At 35.1% G+C, this 25,194-nt stretch overlaps 1 protein-coding gene across 1 annotated transcript in view; it reads right to left on the bottom strand.

Annotated features, from left to right (window-relative positions):
• shank1 (SH3 and multiple ankyrin repeat domains 1) overlaps positions 1 to 25,194 on the bottom strand; it is a 109,966-nt gene that overhangs the window by 58,574 nt on the left and 26,198 nt on the right. Inside the window, exons 2-3 of the mRNA XM_051098465.1 lie at positions 19,632 to 20,174; positions 279 to 482 (exon numbers count right to left, since the gene is read on the bottom strand). Of these exons, the coding sequence (XP_050954422.1) occupies positions 279 to 482; positions 19,632 to 20,123 (696 nt within the window). The 5' untranslated portion in view covers positions 20,124 to 20,174. The remainder of the gene's footprint in view (positions 1 to 278; positions 483 to 19,631; positions 20,175 to 25,194) is intronic.

The following is a 25,194-nucleotide window of genomic DNA, read 5'->3' as shown; positions in this document are numbered from 1 at the left end:
TTGTATAATATTGCCCTGTGCTCTACACATAATACAAAACATTTTAATTTTTTCATTGTAAGACAAATGTCCAATAAATCATATCAGGGTTATTAGGATTCATAGTTACCAGAGAAGCCGCTTAAAGAATTATTATCACCTAGGCAACAAACAATTTGAAGCAGCAGTTTCCTAGCACCAACATTCACATTCAATTATAGAACAAGAGGCAAAAAAAAAAATAAATAAAAAAAATAAGAAAATGCCTAAAATGAATAGGAGAACACAAGAAAGGGTACCTCCAGGTAGGGTACTCCTTTCTCAAAGGATTGTGGGTATTCGCGGAGGGGCCTCTCTTCCTCCAGGAACTTGGCATCGTGCCCGTCAGTAGCAGGTTGGAAAAGGCCATAGTTTAATACATCCCTTAGAGATTCAGTTAGACTACACAGCACCTGCTGCTTTGCCTTCCATACGGTTGCATCAGGGTTGAACCTCAGACACTTCTATAGAGACAAAGAGAAAAAAAATGGCTGTTAGATAAACAAACTGATTTAACAAAATTACACAATTTAACTATTTGCTCTTTATTATATACAATTTTATTATATATAATTATATAATTATTATGTTATTCAAATAATATATTGTATTATTACATTTCAAATATTTATATTTACAATATTAGTTTTTTTGTTTTGTATTTTTTAATTTATATTATTGACGCTAACATTAAAAGTTTTTCAAAGGTGTTTTCTGCTCACCAAAGCTGCATTTTGATCATAAATATAGTAAAACTTGTTATATTGTGAAATATTTTCACAAGTTAGTGTCACAAGACATTAATGTTTTCATACACTGCCATTCAAAAGTTTAGGACCAGTAAAAAAAAATTAATTGTTTTGTAAAGAATTCTCTTATGCTCATCAAGTAATAATGTTTTTCTATTTTTTAGAAAAATAGTTTTTCTATTATTTTTTTCTATTTCTATTTTATATATTTTAATATAGAAATATTACATATATATATATATATATATATATACATATTCAGTCTTCAGTGTCACATGATCCTTCAGAAATCATTCTGATATGCTGATTTATTATCAATGTTGGAAACAGTTGTGCTACTTTTTTTGGGAACCTGTGATACTTTTTTCCGCATTCTTTGATGAATTAAATGTTAAAAAGAACAGCATTTATTCAAGATATAACTCATTTCTAACAATATAACTTTTGAACAGTAGTGTACATTGTTAGAAAACCTTTCTATTTCAAATAAATGCGGTTATTTATTTATTAAAGAATCCTGAAAAAACAATCACAGGTTAAAAAAAACTGTTTACAACATTGATAATAAATCAGCACATTAGAATGATTTCTAAAGAGTCATGTGACACTGAAGACTGGAGTAATGATGCTGAAAAATCAGCTTTGCATCACAGGAATAAATTACATTTAACAGTTATTTTAAATCTAAATAATATTTCACAATATTACTGCTTTTTCAGGATTTTTTATCAAATAAATACAGCCTTGATGAGCGAAAGAGACTTCTGTAAAAAAATAAATAAAAAAATAAATAAAAATCGTACTGATCCCAAACTTTTGAATGACAATGTATATTTATGTGTGTGCTATTACATGTATAATATATATATATATATATATATATATATATAATAAACACGCTTAATTTATTTTAATTTATTAATAATAATAATAATAATAAGTACCAAATAATTACTAGTATTGACTAACTATCCCTACTGACCCTAAAAAGAAAAAAAATGGAGTTCTGTTTGATGTGCACTAGAGGGAGACATTGTGATTCATTCAGGTGAAACATCACTGCCGGATTAGCAGACCCTTGACCAGCAACTGTCCGTCAGCTTCATTAGCATCTAATTTGAGTCTTCGGTCAGCCTGGTAGCGCTAAACAGCAGTGCTAATTGAATAATTAGTCTGCAGTAATAGCTATAATCCACAGCTCGCTCAGGTACCGTAATAGATGCTTAGGAAGGCCAGGTAATGCAATGTGATTTGTGACACACCCCACTCTGCAAATACTGCACGGTTCCTGCCTGAAGCTCTACACCCTACCCTACAAGCTTGAGCATAAGCTCCAGGCTAAGGGACATGGTAGCTTCGAGCAGCTCAGGCTGCATTTTGGGACAGCAGCGCTGTTCCAGGAACTGTGAAAATGGGACAGCCCTGCAGCGGAGTGCTGGAAAGAAATCCCCTCCTCTGACCTTGAGGAGTAGCTGTGATTGGTCCGCGGTTGCGTTTAGGGGGTTAAGTCCGAAACGGTCAGTTTCCTGCTCTCTTTACCACTGTCTTCATGTGCATGTGTGTATGTGTGTGTACATGCAGTGGCACAGAGAAGTGTGAAATTTCTTCCTCCCTCTGTTGTTCAGTCTCTCACTTTGTGCACAGCCAATCCCCATCACCATGGCAACCAGTTCATTAGTAGAGCAAGCTGCAGGTTTCCATAGAAACATCTCAGCAGTCCCTTGGTGCGCTATGGTATGGTGTACGTGTTTCACTGTGATCTTACGGAGTGCACTACACTGGAGGGAGCTCTGCTCGAGAGAGGTCATAGGTGTAGTGGACAACTTTTGGAATATCAAGACGTGTGGAGATGACTCACATGTCAGTACGTATAAGTCTAACATCTTGCATATGCAAGGACAGGCAAAATAGTTCACACAAAAATGAAAATTTCATCATCTTTTATACATGCCTTATGCCTTTTGAAACCCTTATGACTTTTTTTCTTTTGTGGAACACAAAAGACATTTATAGCAGTACATCCAAGGTTTTTACAATATAGTGAAAGTGGACGGTGACCACAGCTGTCAAGGCAAGTATTCAGTAAATGGCTTTAGAAGATTAAAAAAAAAACGTGTACTTCAAAAGAAAGTCTTCTGGACTATTGTTAGGGTGCTTTTTGGGAGCTGGACATCCTGTGGTTCACATCTACTTTCACTGTATGAAAAAAAGAAAAAAAAAAAAAAGTATTGTATAAAGGATTGTAATGACATTAGGTTAGTAAAAAAATGGCTTTTAAAGGATTAGTTCACTTTCAGAACAAAAATTTACAGAAAATATATTCACCCTGTTGTCATTCATTTCTTCAGTTGTAAAGAAATTACATTTTTTTGAGGAAAAAACTTCAAGAATTCTCTCCATGTAATGGATTTCTATGGTGCCTGCATGTTTGCACGTCCAAAATGCAGTTTAAATGCAGGTTCAAATAGCTTTAACAATCCCAGGCGAGGAATAAGGGTCTTCTCTATTGAAATGATTGGCTATTTCCTAAAACAAAATTACAATCTATATACTTTTTAACCTCAAACGCTCGTCTTATCTAGCTCTGTGTGAACTGTTTTTTCCCGTCATAACAGTTAGGGTACGTCTAAAAACTCCTGTCTCAGAGAAAATGAGACTTTAGTTTAGACGTACCCTAACTGTCATGACCGGAAAAAACAGAGTTTACACAGAGCTAGATAAGACGAGCGTTTGAGGTTAAAGGAGAAGTTCACTTCAGAAAAAAATATTACAGATAATGAACTCACCCCCTTGTCAAGATGTTCGCGTCTTTCTGTCTTAAGAAGAAATTCGATAAGAAATTATGTTTCTTGAGAAAACAAATTCTAGAATTATCTCCATATAATGGACTTCAATGGTGCCCCCAAGTTTGAACTTCAAAATACAGTTTAAATACAACTTCAAAGGGCTCTAAGCGATCCCAGCTGAGGACGAAGGGTCTTATCTAGCAAAATGATCAGTCATTTTGAAAACAAAATGACAATTTATATACTTTTTAACCTCAAATGCTTGTCGTGTCTAAGTCTGCGTGAACACAATACGGTCAAGACAGTTATGTATGGTAGGTATGTCAAAAAACTCCCATCTTGTTTTCTTCCCCAACTTCGAAATCGCCCTACATTGCTGCAGAAGTACCTACCCAGTGCAAGGAAGGTCAAAATGGTAAAACAGTAATGTAGGACAATTTTGACGTTGAAGAAGAAAATGAGACGGGAGTTTTCCAACATACCCTAACTGTATTGACCCGGATTACACAGACTATGCATGCACATCGCAGAGACGACACAAGACAAGCATTTGAGGTTAAAAAGCTTCTAAATTGTCTAGATAAGACCCTTCTTCCTCAGCTGGGATCGTTTATAGCCCTTTGAAGCTGCTTTTAAACTGCATTTTGGAAGTTCAAACTTGGGGGCACCATTGAAGTCCACTATATGGAGAGAATTCCTAAAATGTTTTCCTCAAGAAACAATTTTGTATTTACTGAAAAAAGAAAGACATGAACATTCTGGATGACAAGGGGGTGAGTAAATTATCCGTAAATTTTTGTTATGGAAGGGAACTACTCCTTTAAAAAATATATACATTTTCTTTCTTTTTTTTTTTTTTTAGAAAAAAAAAAAAAAAGACATTGTTTCGCTAGATAAGACCCTTTTTTCTTGGCTGGGATTGTTTAGAGCCCTTTAAAGCTGCATTTAAACTGCATGTTAGAAGTTCAAATTTTGAGGCACCATTGAAGTCCATTATGGAGAGAAATCCTGAAATGTTTTACTCAAAATATAATTTCTTTACGACTGAAGAAAGAACAACATGAACATCTTGGATGACAAGGGGGAGAGTACATTATCTCTAAATTTTTGTTATGGAAGGGAACTACTCCTTTAACTTTACACATACAATGCAAATGGGTAAAAAAAAAACACAGATGCAGACGTGAGTTCATCTGCACCCATGCGATTACAATAATTTTGTTGGAATGATAATCAACCTGGAAAATGATTTATTATAATGATATCTAATTATAGTAATTTGGCGGTTAATCTAAGAGCTATTATTTTCAGGTCCAAACCACAGACTTCTTCACAATGCCATCCTCTCTTTTTTCCCGCTGACAATAAGCCTGACATCCTGTGGTGTTTTTAAAGCGTTGAGGAACAATTTATAGATGAAAGTTCTAAACAGATTAGCTAATTAAACAAAATGTACCTAAATGTCTTTGCTTGTATCTCCTGGTGTAATTGCTGTATTGATAAAGATTCTGTTTAAGAGCTACATCTGTCTCTCTTGACGTTTTCATACTTGTTTTTCTCGGTTCTTTAGCTAATATTTTGTTTTGAACCCATTACTTCCATTTTCTCATTAAGTGCGATGCCAAGAGTGAGGTACAACATTCAGAAAAGTTAAAATATCAAAAAGGCAACCTTTGTTTAATAGTTTGGTTTAACGGTTCTACACCAGTGAGGCTGTCCCTCCCTTACTATGTAAGTCTATTTCATGGCTAAGCTTGTTAAAAATCATTTACTGCACAAGCACTTCCATCTCTGTTACTTTACATCTGAACACCCTCAGGGGAAAAGTAATTGTGCACATACATAAGTGAACAAATCACATTTGCCCTTTTGACTGTCAGACTAACAAACAAAAATTTTATCAAATAACAATCCAGCTAGAATAGGGCCATGTTAACATAGATTTGCTAACATGGCCATTACAAAAATTCACACAATTGAGTTTAGGTGCCCCACATTACCAAATGTCCTAGATTAGCCTTATTGATTCAGAGGGCCGGGATCCCTGCAGACTGCGTATAATATACAGAAGAGAAAAATGTCACATTTTGCTGATATAATACATAAGGACTGCTCTGCATGACAAACTAATATTTTACTCTGGATTTGAAATATTACAGACACCCAATGTACAGCTGCAGGAAAAGTATGTTAATAAAGATGTACTCTGGGTTAAATGGCTCGTATAAATTGATCATTAGTTACTACAGCCTACAGTTTGCCACATAAATGCATATTATCTGCACTGTAAAAAACAATTTGTTGAGTCAACTTAAAATAATTTGTTACCTTAAAATTTTAAGTTCAGTCAACTTCAAAAAAAGTTTATTCAACTTGAAATGTTAAATTATACTAAGTGACAACTTAGATATTTGAGTTGAATCAACTTAAACACAAATATCTAAGTTGTTACTTAGCACAACTTAACATTTCAAGTTGACTAAACTTATTTTAGTTCACTGAACTTAAAATTAAGGCAGCAGGGTAAATTATTTTAAGCTGACCCAACAAATTGTATTTTTTATTTTTTACAGTGTGGTTGAGATCATTTACAACACTTATTTAATTAAATGTATTTGTATCTGACAGTTGAGGGAGGCGGCAGCTGTTCTGTGAGTGGGCGTGGTTTCAGTGCAGACAACGGACACACCCCCAGCTTTTGAAAGCAGAGAATACTGCTTATTTTTTCATTTTTCATACTCATTTTTTTAGATTTGGATAACTTATTTTATTTACTTGGAAGGCTTTTTATTCATTTAAATTTGGCTGGGTGGTTAATAACACTTTTTTTTGTGGTGTGACAAACTCAGAACACATTTAATATTGTTTTACATAAACTTTAAACAATTAACACAAAAATGTATGTCTTCTTTCTGTAACATATTATGTTAACATTCACAGTGCAGGGTGAACAAAGAATCAGAATAGCTGGGTTTAATAACTGGTTGACTCTTTTGTCAACAATAACCTCCATCAATCATTTCCTGTAATTGCGTATCAGACCTTCAGGAGGTCAGGAGGAATTCTGCACTATTCTTCTTCACAAACTGTTTCAGCTCTGCAATATTCTTGGGATGTCTGGAGTGAATCACACTCTTAAGGTCATGTCAAAGCATCTCAGTTGGGTTGAGGTCAGGACTCAGGACTGTTAAAGTCATTCTGTTGTTGATATACTCCTATGTTTTGGTTTATTGTCTTGTTGCATCACCCAGCTTCTAAAACTCAACATTTTTCACTGTTTTTATAGACTGGGCATCTCTGACAGACATCTTAAAATTGGTGAATTTTTACATGGTGTGTTCAATAGGGACATGGAAATATATGCGTGTGAAAATTTTAAATATCAGACAAAACGTAACTGAGCTAATCACACCCTAGTAAAAAAGTAACAGATTTAAAATGCATTTATTTTTTGGAGTACTACTTATGCACAATGCACATTTCTTAATATTAAGCCTAAAATATGTTTTAATGTCATTATTGATGAGGATTGTATGATCTTTAAATAATTAGTCTTTAAATGCAAAATATTTTAGAGTGTGCCTAAAGTATATCTGTAATAGTTTAGCACCACCAAATATACTTTAGTATATCTTTAGTTGGACTTCAGCACTACTTTTGGACAATTAAAGTGAATTAAGTTTAAAATTAGCTGTTCCAATTTAACCGACTTAAAATATACCAGTTTAGTATATTAAAAGTACAATTGCAGGGTATTTTTATTAAACACACAAGTATGTAAATGTATTTGTAGTATACTTAGCATGAAATAAATGTATTTTACATACATTTTAGTATTTTTTTTTTTCACTAGGGTGGAGAGAGCACTTAAAAAGTATACTCAAAAAAAGTAACTGCTCCCAGTAATAAAGAAGTAAATCATTGCTGTAATTTGAAACTGTCTTTCTTTTATATGCAAGCATTATGTGATGTTGTAGTCTAACTAAAGTGTTTACTCATGTCTGACTGGTACAATGTTTCATGTAACCTTCCATGTGTGTTTCTCTCTTTCTAGGAGCTCCCTAAAGCCCATTTCTGCAGGGCCAGAGCAGGGGGGATTAGTAGACTTTAATGAGATCCATAGGGAAATAACCTTCACAGCCTCCTCCTACTCTCTCTCTATCATTGCCTTCTTCAAGACCACTCCCGTCTAGTCTTCACAATTACACCTACTTCTCATTTTCTTCCTCTTCCTCTATCACTGGAAAAAATGTTTTTTAAGGCCTTTTCATACTGAACGCAAAAAAAGACTGACTGTCCAATTAGATTTAAAGGAGATGTTCACTTCCAGAACAAAATTTTACAGATAATGTCCTCACCCCATTGTCATCCAAGATGTTCATGTCTTTCTTTCTTCAGTCGTAAAGAAATTATGTTTTTTGAGAAAAAAATTCAGGAATTATCTCCATATATTGGACTTCTGTGGTGCCCACAAGTTTGAACTTCCAAAATGCAGTTTCAAAGGGTTCTAAATGATCCCAGCCGAGGTAAAAGGGTCTTATCTAGCAAAAAGACCGGTCATTTTCTAAAACAAATAAAAATGTATATACTTTTTAACCTCAAATGCTTGTCTTGTCTAGCTCTGTGATGCGCATGCATACTCTGTGTAATCCGGGTCAATACAGTTAGGGCAGGGGTGTCAAACTCCGATCCTGGAGGGCCGCAGCTCTGCAGAGTTTAGATGCAACCCTAATTAAACACACCTGATCCAACTAATCAAGTCCTTCAGGCTTAATTGAAAACTGTATAGTATGTGTGTTGGAGCAAGGTTGTAAACAAAACTCTGCAGGGCTGCGGCCCTCCAGGAACTGAGTTTGACACCCCTGAGTTAGGGTATGTTGAAAAACTCTCATCTCATTTTCTCCTCCAACTTTAAAATTGTCCTACATCGCTGCAGAAGTATTTACAGTGGCCCAGTATTTACTAAGTGAACATGCAAAGAAGGTCAAACACCCTTTACAAAAAACCCTTTACAGTGATTTTAAAGTTGGGGGAAAATGAGATGGGAGTTTTTCCTCGGCTGGGTTCATTTATAGTCCTTTGAAGCTGCATTGAAACTGCAATTTGGATGTTCAAACTCGTGAGCACCATAGTCCTCTATATGAAGATAATTCCTGAAATGTTTTCCTCAAAAAACATAATTTCTTTTACGACAGCGGAAAGAAAGGCATGAACATCTTGGATGACAATGGGGTGAGTACATTATCTGTAAATTTTTGTTCTGGAAGTGAACTTCTTTAAGCTTAGATCACGTGCCAGGAGCAGCTGCTGTTGCACAAAAGGGCGAGAGTTGTAGCAATGATTCGAAAACCAGTGTAAACAAACACCAAAGAAAAGTATCCCGCAAAAAAAGAGAAGGGAGTAGATGCTGAGTTCCTGTTATCATTGGTGTCTGAGAACAGATTTACTCTCGCTTTTTCACATCTCACTCAGTGTGAAACAGTCTTTGCTCAGTGTTTTTGACATTGGCAAACAGTTTTTTATAAAGCACAAATCTAACCAAATGTGATATTAGTGAAGTTCATGCTTGAAGTAAAAAAAACAAAAAAAACAAAACAAAAAAAGCCAGTGGAGTGAAACTAACAAATGTAAGAATATTTTTTAAGAAATTAACACTTTTGTTTATCAAGGACGCATTCAATTTATCAAAAGTGACAGTAAAGACTTTTACATTGTTACAAAAGATTTTTATTTCAAATAAATGCCTCTCTTTTTTTTTTTTTAACTCTATTTAACAAGATTCCTGAAAAACATGTATCACCGTTTCCACAAAATTATGAAGCAGCACGTGTTTTTAACACTGATGGTAATAATAGAGAGATATTTACTGAACACCACATCAGCAAATTAGGGTGATTTTTGAAGAATCGTGACACTGAAGACTGGAGTAATGATGCTGAAAATTTAGGTGTGAAATCACATGAATAAATTACATTTTAAAATGTATTAAAATCAAACGTTTACTTGAAATTGTAGTAATATTTTGCAATATTTCTGTTTTTACTATATTTTTGATTAAATAAATGCAGCCTAGGTGAGCAGAAGACACCTCTTTAAAAAAAAAAAGAAAACACGTTAAGATAGAAAATAATGTAAAAGAGTTTTTTTTTTTTTTGCAATTGACCCTTTGCAGGGAGTTTGATTGACAGGTGATCTGACCAATCATAATGCCAGAAAGCCACTTTGTCAAACAAACAAACAAACAAACCAGACGGGAGAGTGGATTAACATTGGTAAACGTGAAAAATTGTGCGTTTTGACGTCTTTCTGTGGTTAAAATAAAATACCTTCTGATGTTCATTCATGTTTATTTCATGCTTTAACTTGTAAATATAAAAATACGATTGGTTCACATACTGTTTGAACTGAGGCGCTACAGCGATCTGTCACGGCACATTAAAGAGCCACAAAACAGTATTTATTTGAGTTTGAATTTCTTAAAAAAATGACCAAATTTTAAGCCTGAGACTTCATACCAAAAAGTAATCTGTCTTGTCTGTCAGTGCATTGTCAGTTTCCTCTTTGCTCCACAATATATTTGTGACAACATGATGTGTGGCGTAACTAAGGGGAGCGGGTCTTTGCGAAGGGTCAACTTAGCAATACTTTCCCTCCCTGACGCGTCCTATCCTCTTTCCATCCCCCTCATTCTCTTTCTTTCTCCATCTTTACTTCTTCACTATTGCTCTGAGCTCTCTCACCGATCGCTGGTTCAGGCAGACTCTGTGGTTAATGAGTGTGAGATGCGGGGTCACTCTGATAATGCCCTGATGCCCCTCAGGCTTCAGCGCCCTGCACTGCCAACACAGCTGTTTAACTATTACTGTCGCTATTTAGCATACAGTTCCTATGCAGTTTGTGGTAATATTAATACATTTCAGTGTATACATTTTGTATGTTAAACAATTCTGTTTTGGGTCGCCGCTTGAAGTCAGATGGCAAATCTGTGTCCAAAAGCTTTTAATGCATTAAAGGGTGAGTGGGCAATCCCGAAGCCCTACATTTGCTCAGTTGTGTTTGCGCACCTCCTGTCTCTCCCCGAACTCATTAAACCACAATTAACGAGCAATTGCAGTTTATTGAGGGTGAATTAGCTGGTATGTAGAGCAGGCCTAATGTACTGGGATTATGCAGACGTATTACTCCACACAGAAAAAAAAAACAGAGAGAGAGACTCATAAAAGAACATGGTTTGAGGCAAAACTGAAATCAGGAAGACATAGGACAGAAAGACATGAAAGAGAGTCTGAAAGTTACATTGACAGCTTTCGACACCTGACTGCCTTCTTTAATGTATACAGAAAATGAATAACTAGTTAGCTGCAATATAATGGAAGTAATGTCCGATATTTTCTTACATATTGTGATTGTACTGTTTGTCCAAATGAAATTATTAGAAGAGAAAAAAATAGGGCCATCTATTTTTATATGATGGTGGGGTGGGTTTTAAGCAGACTAAATGATTGGAGAAGACATGGCATACATCATCAGAGAGAAGACTGACATTTTATTGGAAGACTGAGTTATGCCATTTTGATGAAGAATTACAAGGTCAAAACAATGGATGAATCATTCATAACATCAATAACACAGAAAATAGATGTGAATTTTAATTTTCTTTTAATATAATATAATTTGTAATAAAATAATTCTCTGATTTTATAACCTAATACATCATGAATGCATCACTCTATTTCAGACTCATTTATCATTTTTGCACCGGCAGGTGTTGCAGATGGGTTAAAAAAAAAAAAAAAAAAAAAAAAAAAAACACAAGAAAAATGTTTGGCAGAGTGTTTCGATCCAGCTCAGATCACCTGCAGGTGTTTCGCTGCCATCCTGTTTCATCTATCAACCAATCTTACACTAATTACAATTTGCTAGTGGCTTGTTGGAGTAAATAGGCAGCTTTGGATAACTGGAACGAAGAAAATAGCACTCATTGTCTCTCTCTTCCACTCGCACACAAACATACACAAACTTCCCCCTCACAAACACACAGGCTACTGCACACATGCACACCTACATTAATTCTACAATCCCACATTAGAAGAGTAAAAAAGCAAGAGCAGATACAGTTTGGCTTAAATACGGAGAATAAAAAGAGAAAGATTACCAAAAACTTGCCGAAACTGAACATGCTCCCTCATCAGGCACGTCCAAATCCGGTGTTTGAGTAACATCAAGTCTACAAAAATGCCTCCATCTGGTCAATATTTGAATGCAAATATCCCACAATCCTGTGCGTGCGGTTTGGCAGTAGATTGCAAGAATAAAAATAATTTCTGAGTGAGTGATTGAAACAAATGATTTTGTAAATGACCAGGGTTTTTTTTATATATATTTCTAGGATTTCTTGTCCTTTTTCTACAGCTCAAAATACACATTTTTGTTAATCAAAATAAAAAAGAAATATAATTATTTGAAATATATATAATTATAAATATACCAATAAAATAATATAATAACAGATGTTACATAAAAAAACTTTTGTTGCCTGAAATAAGCTTAAGTACTAAGCTGAAAACTGTAAAACTGTAACAGTACATATATAATATTAAAATAACACTGGTATACACTACCAGTCAAAAGTTTTGAATGTTTTTTTACGATTTTTAAGGTTTTTTTTAAAGTCTCTTCTGCTCACCAAACCTGCATTTATTTGATCTAAAGTACAGCAAAAACAGTAAAATTTTGAAATATGTTTACCATTTAAAATAACAGTTTTCCATTTTAATATATTTAAAAATTAATTTAATCTTGTGATTTCAAAGCTGAATTTTCAGCATCATTACTCCAGTCTTCAGTGTCACACGATCCTTCTGAAATCATTCTAATATGCTGTTTTGCTGCTCAAAAAACATTTATTATTATTATGTTGAAAACAGCCAAATTTGATGAATAGAAAGTTCAGAAGAACAGCATTTATCTGAAATAGAAATCTTTTGTAATATTACAAATACCCAATAGTGTACAATGTTTTTATTTTAGATAAATGCTGATCTTTTAATCTTTCTATTTAAAAAATAATCCTGAAAAAATGTTATTCAACCATTGTAAATATTAATAATATAATATAATATAATATGATACTGTAGACTGGAGTAATGATGCTGAAAATTCAGCTTTGATCCCAGGAATAAATTACATTTTCCAATATATTCAAATAGAAAGCAGTTATTTTAAATAGTAAAATATTTCAAAATTTTACTATTTTGCTTTACTTTGGATCAAGCAAATGCAGGTGAGCAGAAGAGACTTCTTTAAAAACATTAAAAATCTTACTGTTCAAAAATGTTTGACTGGTAGTTTAAATTATATTCCGGTGCCTAAAAGGCAAATCAAAATGCTCTGTTGAGTAAGTGGTCGAATGGGCAGCGAGGCAGCAAAACCGCCTTCAGTTTGACTTCCACTAAAAGAACACTCTGGGCCCAGGTCTGCCATTTTAATTCAATTATCAAGCATAATCATATTATTCATGATTCATTAATCTCCTGCCACTGCCCACAGCTATAGGACGGGCTAGGGAGCATGATGGTAAAGTCACCCTCAGTACTGTCATTCAGAGGAATGAAGCACAACTATAAACACATACTGTAGAGTACTAGATGCTGTCATGTGTTTCTAGTCTGGGAGGAAGCAGCACCGTCGTTTGCATCCCTTTTGGCAAACATGTCCACAGTGACTTTAATTAAAAGTGCCTGCTTTAATTTGTGGTGTACAATAAACGGATTACAGCAGTGGTGATTTCATTCCTCAAACCATTGAACCTCTTAATCTGTCTTGTGAAAAAGAGCTTCACTTGAAAACCGCACAAAAATCACTCGCTTTTTACTGGGCTATTTCAAACCCACATCTCCCCCCTCCCTCTTTTGTTCTTCATCTAAAGTGGTCGAGGTCACCTTGAGTCTGTTTTTATTTGAAAGTCATACAGTTGTTTACAGGATTTTGGCTGGGAAGGATTTTTGCCATGTGGATGTTTGAGTCCCTGTACGTACTTTCCCTTGTTTCGTCTTTTTTTTTCCATTCTTCTCTCGCTCTTTCTTTTTGCTTTATCTGAGAAAAAAAAAATGTCGAGGTTTGCACATCTGTATGGAGGAGAGGTCTGAATAAAATTTACTTACACACACACATATGCACGCACACACAGACCGTATGAGCGCACACTGGAGGGCAATTTCAGCAGTTCCAGTCAGCGTCAGCCCATATTTAAATATAGATTCCTGAGCAATCAGAATCCTGTAAAACTATATACCATATCAAGAGATGTGTGAAATATAATATAGTTATAGTTCAAAGTAATTGGACATATCAGTGATTTATTTGAAACTCTTTCTGAAAATAATGAGGCTTGAATAAGTAAAGTGACCAGTGGATCACTGAGTCGCTAACTACATTTACAATACCGTAATAAAGTTTGTGATAGGTAAGATGTTTTTGGTTTTTTTTTTACATATTTTTTGGGCTCTTTATGTCTTTTTTATTGCAATAGGACAGTAGAGAGATGACAGGAAGGAGCTGAGAGGAGAGAGGGGAGTGGGATCGGCATTTTCATATATTTTCAAACACTATTTATTTGGTGATGACAAATCTGAATTTTCAGCATCATTACTACAGTCTTTGGTGTCGCATTATCCTTCAGAAATCATTATAATATTTTGATTTGATACTACTGAAGTAACATTTCTATGAATGTTAAAAACATTTGTGCTGTTTATTTATTTTGTGTGTGTGTGTGGAAACCATTATACATTTATTCAGGACTCTGAAAAGAATAGAAATCTTTTAGAACATTATAAATGTCTTTATTATCAATTTAACGCATCCTTACTGATTAAAAGTATTAATTTCTTTTGCACGGAAGTATAAATATTAGGGCTGGGTTTTGACACAAATTTCACAATTTGATTCAGTTGATTCACAAGCTTGTGATTCGATTTGATTCAATTTAATATCAATTATTTTGGCTATATATCAGAAATAGTGCATGCCAGATTTTCTTAAAAAAAAAAATATCTTAACTAATCCCATATCCCACTACATTACTATATAATTTAAGGTGAAACTTAACTCATCTGTATAAAACACTTAAATTACACTCAGTTAAGTTTATATAATAAGAAAGTTACAAAGTTACAATCAGTTTTTAGAAATATACACATTTAAATGGTGGCTGTTTATTTAAACATAAATTAAACATTGAAGAACAGTAGAAAATTTTAATGAATATGTTGTATGCTGCATATATTTAGCAAAATGCTCCTCTCTGGAGTTTATTTTTCTAGCTGACTAACGAGTTTATGGTTAATGTTGAGGTAAATCATGACATTGTTTATCCACATGTTTCCTACGCACGTGGCCTTACGTCAAAAGTGGGAGCGTCTTCCGATTCAAGTAAACAAGCGGGACGTGACACTCATTCATTCAACAGTTGACAGGAGTGATGGGCAAATGAAGCCTCTGACTGTTTTGGGAAAAGATTCAAAGCTTCAAGAGTTTCGAAAACAGCACAATCTGTTGGTTAGTAAAAAAATAAAGCAGCCAAATGCCTGTGAAGCTCTGTCGGAAGAAGCATTCACCACAATTTCCATAGATTGACTCTTTATATGCACCGTGAGTGTGTTTGTTTGTTGAATTTCTGACTCTGATAAATTAATTTACCCATCAAACAGTGCCATTAAATGCCAGTACGAATATCAATATAAATGTACAAGAACAGTGTACACATATATTAATTGCGTATGGCAAATATTTAATTTTCCTGAAATAATTTGTATTCTTGATATTACTTGTATGACTGGGTATTTAAAAATGTCATAATTAAATAAGTCCCAATGAAAATTTACTGGCAAAGTAAGATCTGGGGGTCGAACATTATGACACGCAAAGTGAATCACGCACATGACTGGACAGAAAGTGAGGTGTCTACGAAAGTGATTTCTACGTTAAAAAACCTCTTCGCTAATTAGCACACAAAATACCACTGGTATACTACGTCCGCGGCCTCACCGGAAGTTTTTTACATGCTGTAACTGGTATTTAAGTGGAGGAGATAATCAATTTACAAGCTTTTCGCACTGTGGCTTTTCTTGAACTGCGGTGCTACAGCATCTGTCCCTCCACATTAAACACATCAAATGCCAAAACTGCATTTATTGTTTGAATACTGTAAGAAAATGGATAGAATTTGAAATCAAAAACTTTGTTTCATATCAAAAGTAACAAAGCACAAAGCTTATTACGATTTATTGTATGGAAGGTGTGCTACAATGTTCCATTTATTAAACCATTAAACCAACATTGTACAAAGTTTTAAATCTGAAAGTTACTGTCTCTGTTGACGTCATCATGAAACATTAGCGTACTGCCCGCCCACTTGTTGCACGCGCATACCTGGGAAAACTTGAACCTCCCCCTCCCGTAAGCACTATAGTGGATTCCTGAGGATAGCATAGAGAAGTCGAGAAGATGCTGTGCTCTGCACTGTGAGGGTAAATCCGATCACTAGGGTACAGTTAGGGTATGTCTAAAACTTCCATCTCATTTTCTCCTCCAGCTTCAAAATCGTCCGAAAGAGATGGGAGATTTTTGACATACTCTAACTGTCTTGAACCGGAATGCACAGAGTACACATGCGCATGACAGAGCTAGACAAGATGAGCATTTGTGGTTAAAAAGTGTATAAATATGAATTTTTATAAGAAAATGACCAAACATTTTGCTAGATCGTATAGAGCCCTTTGAAGCTGCATTGAAAACGCATTTTTAACCTTTAATCTATTGAGCACCACTGAAGTTCACTATATGAAGAAAAATCCTGGAATGTTTTCCTCAAAAAACTTAATTTCTTTACGACTGAAGAAAGACAAATGTATTGGATGACATGGTGGTAAGTAAATTATCAGGAAATTTTTATTCTGAAAGTGGAGTAATACTTTAAAAACTGTTATTTTCTCATATACTCTGTAGCATGCATAATACGTATTTAGTTGTGTGTTAAAGGCATATTACAAGACAATGAAAGCGTTTTTAGACCTTGCATGCATGTCAACCTGTGGTTGGGGACTTCCAAAACCAAAATATGAACTTTCATAATCCATAATAAGGGCACTTTAACTGAAAACAGGCTAGAGTATTCAATTCTTGGGATTTGAGAATCAATATTCTTTCTTAAAAATGAGAATTGGTTAAAATAAAGAAAATCATATCTTTTTTTACCCAGCCCTAATACAAATGTTGTTGTTATCCTATACAGTATGACAATGCATAATCAAAAATTTGAAGGACTAAATACACATTGCGCATCACCTCTCGTTTTTGGAGAATGCGCACAGCGCTGAAACCAAATGTAGATATAATCATAACATGTAGGTCTGTTTGTCCAATTTTGCATCAGACTGGTGCAAGTTAAAGGGTCATTGGATGCAAAATGCACTTTTACATGTCTGAACATAAATATGTGTTGGCAGTGTGTGTACACAACCACCCTATAATGATAAAAATCCACCCAGTGTTTTTTTTTTTTTTGATCTCTATAAATCATCACCCCTTTCTCAAATTAAGCCATTCTCTGATTCTTGGCTGTGAGACGTCACACAGACTGAGGCCACACCTACAATAGTTGACTGACACGGTCGTTTCAACACAGACCCACCCTGAGTGAGCTGAAAACTGTCAACCATTGTTTCGACGCTGGAGCAGGAGATAGAGAAAAAAAGTCTCCCAAGCGCCTGAGGTTTTTTGTTGCTGGATGTAATAATGAACATAGCAGTCGTCATTTATCCCCGACACCTGAGCCACTGAAGACGCTGAGGATTACTTTCATTTTTTCTGTGTACCCCTCTTTTCCACTTAGACCACAGTCACACCTTTTCTGTTAAAGGACAATATCTGCCCCCTTAAACTGATTTACAGGTGCATTTTTTTTTTACCTTTATAGAGGCAGATTTTCTATCCTTATTAATTGCATACCATGTTTTATGTCATATTCTTAACATTCCATTAAGTGTATTATTAATATAATAAATAAACAATAAATTATGGCATATCGAAGTGATACTTGTAGATTTAAGAATAAAACCACCAACAGGTAGCAGCAAGTCACTGCCTTAATGAGCCAGGAATTGCGTAATTCATTCTTTCATTCAGTAATGAAGCAAAATGCTGTAGTTATGAATGGGTTATTAATAATCATCACTGACTCTCTAATTCGCTTAAATCTGCAAATTCGTTAACTAACGAAACACTGTTGAAAACAATATGTTGGATATATTATTATTTCATTGCAAAATATTACAAACATGACAATATTCTGTTTAAAATGTAGACTAAATTTAAAATGTAAAATGTTAATATTTAATATAACTTAATATTACCTTTTTTGGTGAACTGTTGTAAAAAAATTCTCACATTTGCCATAGTTTGGATATTCAAGGAAATTTGCATTCTTGCTCGTATTTTAAACATGAAAACAAGATCTCGCACAGGGTATGTGTATCAAAGAGAGTTTAAATCTCTAAAGTTTAAAGCAGCAGCCCTGCAGAGTTTAGATGCAACCCTAATTAAACACACCTGATCCAACTAATCAAGTCCTTCATGCTTAATTGAAAACTGCATAGTATATGTGTTGGAGCAAGGTTGGAACAAAACTTTGCAGGGCTGCGGCCCTCCAGGAACTGAGTTTGACAGCCCTGGTTTAAATCAATCTCAATGTACAGTCCATGTCAATATGTGCTCTTCATGCTATTAAGTGTTCTACTTTAAAAACACATTGAACAGCAGAGCGATTTGCTAAAGCAGCATATTCAGTGGGTATCCTATCACATGCACGCTGCTTGTGTGGATGCAGTCAGTTTTGACCACAAAAGATGAGGTAAGCTGATTGGATTATCATGTATTTGACCATTTTCCTGGGTTTTACATTGGACATTGCTTTGTCAGAAATACATGTTCAGTTTTAATATTACTTTAACTTGGCGTAGAATTAAATGAATGCCAAAACTCAGAATTTTGTTCGCGTACCCCCTCCGTCACCTCACGTACCCCAGTTTGAGAACCACTGATCTACCTAAATGCGTCTATGTTCACGCAAATCATTCGTGATCCAGCTTCACCTACAGAAATAAGAGTTTTTTTAATGAATTTTTGCAAATCACCTTTCCTAATAATGAGCTATTTAGCAAGTTTCGTGTCAAAATGCAGCTGAAGTTTACAGTCTCTCAGACAGAACGGCTGGTCACCCAAGGGCAGAGAGGGACAAGGTAAGCAAAGCTCTTTAGCATTTAAAGGGATATGCACTGAAACAGCTTGCTTTGAACAGAGCTGTTTTTGACAAGGTAAAAAGGGTGTTTTTACACTACCACTGAGAAATTTTAACCAAAATACGATATAGACTTTTCATTACGACTCTAAAGAATCATATCAACTTGTGGAAAATAGGCATCCGATGACCCCATAAAAAAAAAAAAAAAAGAGTTACTGCCCTAGACTGACTAAAACACAACTTTTAAAGTGCATGTAAACAAACTTATTGAAAGTGCTAATGGCACTTCTGCTTCGTAGTGGCAGCCGCAGCAGTAAATGTGTGTTTGTTGAGTGTGTGGCTCACCCACTGCCAACTTGCTGTGCTCTGGGATCTATTTCAAAGTCTACTCACATTTTATATATGTATAAGGTACTGCTAGGGAAGAAATATAGCAGGTCTTTTGTGCAGTAGAGGTCATGTGTATTGACCGATAGGTGTCTGGCCCTATTGAAGAGAGAGCAAGTTCTGGCCTGCCATAGCAGAAAACATGCGCCAGACTATTTGAGATGGCACTGGACGCTTGAACAGCTTTTCCAAGCTTTTAGATTCGTACACTTGTGTCACTCCCAGTATTCGCCTAATTGATTCTCTGAACGGTGTTCGGTGGTGCTCTGACTGCCTGGTTAATATGTATGCTGTGGGCTCAACCAGGCATGGTTAGCAAAAGTCGGATGTTGCATAGCGTATGAGTGGGTAATTGGAAAGCAGGTGTGGGTTTGTGTGTGTGTGACTAACCGTCTGTTTGATATCAGGAATGCCAATCCGAAAGACCATCATAGCTATGTGTGTGTCGTCAGGTGCGTTGCTTGAACTTCGTTCTCGTAGCTTCCGCTGCTGCTGCTGATTAGCCGGCGCTTGGTGGGTGGGTCCAGGGTTGGACGAATACGGGTTGGCCGCGTGGCCCGGGTTGCCGGGTCGTAGCGGTCGGTCTCCTGGAAGTCGTCCAGCCATTGTGCCTTTTTGCCTGTGCCCCTCTTCCCTGCCTCCTCTCAAACGCCCTGGTCCTCGCCTGATGTCATCTTCGTCGTCCACATCCTCTTCGTCGTCCAACTCCAGCTCTCCATTCTCCTCCTCGCCTTCCTCGTCCACGCCGTCGTCATCCATTTCCTCTTCCTCCTCCTCCTCCTCCTCCTCTTCCTCTTCCGCCCCTGGATAAAGGTGTTGACTGTTTCCCAGCATCCTTTGCTGCTCCTCGTCGCTGGAGAGGGGGCTGAGCGGCATCGTCATGGCGACAGGGAGAGTGGCACCAGCGGCAACGGCATCATCCCCAGAGACACACTGTGAAAAGAGAAGAGGAGTGTAAGCATGAGAAATAGCGAGAGGTGGATGATGAGAGGAGGAGAGAGCAGACTGAGAGAACAGAAGTAGGAGTTCGAGCGAATATAAAAGAACAAACAATCCCACATCGCTCCATCACTCAGCAGCTCATACCAAGACACAACAGGCCGCTCATGCAAGACGTGTTCTTGCATTCGTGCCGTTTTTAAACGCACACTAGAGGTCTTTGACAGTTGTGTCTAGCTGTTTTTGAAGCGTCTCGCGTCACAAGCATTACATTTAAGAATGGGACAGAATTAAGATGAACTTCTTTTAACTTGACACAGTGGCTCCAAAACATGGCACTCATAGCAGGAGACTTTGCCTAGTTCATGTTTACACTAAAAACAATAAAAGCAGATACTACAAATGCATCCATAGGACTCTATGATTTCCCCAACGCGGAAAAAGCAGACAGAATCGCAGTAACGCCAAGTGTCATGGAATTGGTAAAATTTTGGATGAATAAATCAAAAGTAGGTTAGTACGCGTAAATCAAAACGCGATATGGACTAGTGTCTGTGAATATTAAGCTGCAAAAAGACTATTTAAATATCAATCCTCCATGTTCTGTGCTTGTCTGTGTGAAATGCCACAAACACGAGTGGTTTCATTTACTACACACATACTGAAGCGCATGTGACGCTCACTGTGTTTTCAGCCTCTGCTGCCTCAATATATGAATACATGAACACATGAACATAATCTCTAGAACTGCTCTGAGAATCATTTCATGAGCATTTTACAGCTTCTTTTGAGAAAAACTATCATCATATCATACACAAACAGAAACTTAAAGGTCCTCATGACAATCCGTCACAATAAAAGAAATTGTGACAGAAATACTATATGTAATGATAGTACTACTACTATTAAAATTATTATTAAAACATTTTTAAGGAATAATTACATTAATAATAATAAATTATATATATATATATATATATATATATATATATATATATATATATATATATATAATTTTTAAAAATATATAAAATAAATTAATTAAAGATGCTTTTGATGATTAAAAATTAATTAAACGATTAAAATGGAATACAGAAAATTGAAAAAAAAAAAAGAATTTGTTAAAAATAAAACTGAATTTGAGGAAAAAATAAAACGTATTTCACAGGGTCGTAAAATGTAAGTTTTATTAAACTTTTAGTAAATTGCTGTTAAATTGTGTAAGTTTTAAGATTTCAATTAATTACACATGCTTTTTTATTAATAACATTTAATTTAACCATTAAAACAGAGTCCAGAACCATGAAAACAGAAATAAACTGAATACAGAAAAATAAAAAAACAAAAAAAAATGAATTTTTATAGGGCCCTAGATCCAGTGTAAAATCACTGTAATTGTAAATTAATTGTTTTCCCAAAAATAAAATAAATGAAAAAAAAAAAACAAAAAAAAAAAAAAAATTATCATCATTATCATCATCATCCTGTGCACCAGTTCAGTCCAGTTAGAAACTTAAAAGTATTGAAAAGTAGTGAACTACTGAAATTTATTTAATACTTTGTTTGTTGGTAATCACAGCTTCAAGACGCCTCCAGTATGGAGAAACTAGTCGCAAGCATTGCTCAGGTGTGATTTTGGCCCATTCTTCCACAGAGTCTTCAAATATTGAAGGTTCTGTGGGCCTCTTCTATAAACTCTGATCTTTAGTTTCTATTTTCTTATAAGGGCCATTCTAGCAGCTTTATTTTCTCTTTCTGAAACCAATAGAGAGTTTCCTTGGCTGTGTTTGGGATCATTGTCTTGCTGAAATGTCCACCCTTGCTTCATCTTTATCATCCTGGTACTGTAGGTGTTGGGACTGAACCAGCTAATATTAACTGCCACTGACAATAGTGAAAATTTCCAGTCAACAGCACCAGTTGTAGAAACCAGACCATTCATTTTCCTTAAAATAAATACCTAAACAGAAAAAATGTTCGAATGAGTTATATTGTTTCAAATCAAGAAACAGGTTTGGGTTATCTGATAATGATAATAATAATAACATCACTTTTTTGTCTCTTAGAAACGCATATTTGATAGTAGCTTGAGGATGCAGAGGTAAATTTTTGTCAGTAACATTTGTAAAAATTGTAGCAACCTCAGTTTTATATGGTTACATTTATTCGGACCCGTTTTTTTTTTTTTTTTTTTAAGCATTGGTCTCCCATAGTAGCAAGCATACATTTTAAATCATGATAAAAACAGTTAAAAGTTTGTTATTTCAAATGTAGGCACGTGGCAGCTTTTGCCGCATAAATTATATCGAACATTTATCGAACTCTTCATATCGTTTTATCGTAATCAGTATTTACGATAAAAATCAGTATTTGTAATCAGTATTTACACAGCATAACAGTAGAAAATGTATCTACATCACACGTGTCCCGCAAAATCACCTGTTTCCAGGTGGTCACCCTAGCTGATGCTCTTGGGTGCTTTATTAAGCATAAAAGTGATTCATGACGCCCTGCCAGAATATTGAATTCACCAAACCGAATATTCATTAAATGTTCAGATGAACAAGAGTATCACAATATTTACATTTTTGGCTTACTATTCCTTTAAGAACAGATCAAATTGTCAAGACATCAACATTATGTTCCAATTCCACTGCACACTGTCTAGAACTCAAGAACAATCTCCGTGGGAACGGCCCTTTGGCAAGAAGCCAATTCTCATTCACAGATTACCACCTACCCCTCATGTCCCACTTGCCCTTATGCAAAACTAACACACTCCTTACAATAATGAGAGTGAACTGTCAATGTACAGACACTCGGGCTCTGCTTGTATTACAGAAGACGGCTTCCACTGGCTCTGTCTCTCTACAAATACAAACTCGTGCACCTCTTGTATTACAGCACAGACGGGACTCCTGCCGCCATCCATGCGCGCACACACGCGCACACGCGCGCGCGCACGCAAACAGCACTCAACACAGTGTTGTAACTCCTCATATGTCCCAGATCAGTAACAAAACCACTGTAGCCCAGCACTCTCAGGCACTGAGAGTGTCTCTCCTTCAAATAGACCTCTTGAAAATAGGATTACTGTGTTTAGCAGGGAACAAACTACTTCTCTGTAGTGCCACTCACATCCAGCTGCTGTGTGGCTCAGACGCTGCACCCACACTTTAGATGTGGGGGATATCTTATGACAATGCATCTTGTTCTCGTGCCAATCAGCTGTCGTATCAGAAAGTGTTCACTATTACCCATAAAATCTCGCACTCCATACGCAAACCCTAGAGCAGAGTTTTCAAACTTTTACGATGCCAAATATGATGATCCCTGATGTGATGTGATATGATATGAAGCAATTTTTCACAAAAACGTAAATCACATTATACAAGGCAGCTCTATTTTTTTCCTATTAGAAACACATTTATACTGTGTGAGTTTTCAAAACCGAAATATCTGGCTTCTACATTGTCATTATATTGAACAATAATTTAGTTTAGCAAATAATAAATAATAGTTACAATATAATCTGGAAAAATTACAATATAATCTGGAAAAATTTTGGAGCTTTCACAAAGTTCACCCTGATACAATGATGCATTTTTTGTTCTTTTTTCCAAAAAGTTAAATCAGATTATATTGGAAGCTATATATTTTAATGTTATAAACACCTATTTATACTGTGTGAGAAAAAAATATTAAGTAATATATTATCAAGAGAACAACAACAACAACAACAACAACAACAACAAAAAAGATTTTCAAACTTTAATAACTGGCTTTTATGTTGTCATTGTACTAAAACAAATTGTTAAAACATCTGGAAAAACTGACTTTCTATTAAGTATTTTAAATAAATTTACTCAGATTTTAATTTTTAATTTTATTTTTTTATTTTTACCACAAACCTATAAGCAGATTTTCTGATAAAAATATTTTTCTGAATAATATTTTTTAAAATAAAGAAAAAAAAAAAAAACTTAAAAAGTAAATATATTGTTTCCAGATAACATTTTAAGAAATCTGCAGTTTTTTCAAAAAAATAAAATAATTGCGGTCATCTCATAATGTCATAGGGCAAATCCAGCGTTATCGATGTGACATTTTGCGTTATGCATGTGACAAAAATGCTTAAAGAATGTATGTGTTACCAATATACCAAACCATCTGTTTATATTTTAATAAATCCTTGTTGATAGAGTCTAAACAGCAGAAAAATATCAGTCTATGCACAAGGTTTCTATGTTAAAAAAGGGAAATAATCATGTGTTATGGATGTGACAAAAAAAAAAAAAAAAAAAAAAAACATTTTTGAGAGACTACATACTTTGTAGGATTTCTGCGAATTAAAATGCACAAACCAGATGCAATAATACCCAACAAATAGAGAAGCACAATGGAATTGTTACTTAATTTTAATTCTTAAGGGTCTGTTTATGAGGAATATGTACTGTTATGGATGTGACTGAAAATAGCCTAAAAGCCTGAAAATAGCACTTACCAGACTATGGAAAATCATGCACTAAAATTAAAAAAAATGCTTTAAAAAATTAAGAGAGACCTTACATGGATATTTGAACTACCAAATGTTGACATCTATGCTATCAGTATAGTAAAAATCTTTGGTAAAAACTTTCCTTTTTCATGGTAAAGTTGACCTTTCCATGGAACTACCCCATAATGTTTAGAGTCAAATGATTGAATATGAATGTAGAAATACAAATTATATTTCACACATTTCATTAATATTTAAAATTGCACGTTAACTGTCACAGCAACAAAAATACACTTAGCAATTTTTTTTTCCCTGGACCCCAGCTTGAAAACCCCTGCCATAGAGATACTAGTCCAACAGCCTGACATCACTAGTAACAGCTCTTCTATTTTGCATCTTTCTACTTTTTTCCTTTTTATTTCTCATTTATGCCATACCTTGTACTGCAAATTCCCAATCGTCCATGTCTGCCATCACCTTAACTGTGTTTTCATTAGAAACGCTGTGTTTTACCTC

The sequence above is a fragment of the Labeo rohita genome, chromosome 3, assembly GCF_022985175.1.
Source record: "Labeo rohita strain BAU-BD-2019 chromosome 3, IGBB_LRoh.1.0, whole genome shotgun sequence".
Classification (NCBI taxonomy): Eukaryota; Metazoa; Chordata; class Actinopteri; order Cypriniformes; family Cyprinidae; genus Labeo; species Labeo rohita.
Note: the sequence above shows the minus strand (reverse complement) of the source record. Positions and strands in the feature narration are given on the sequence as shown.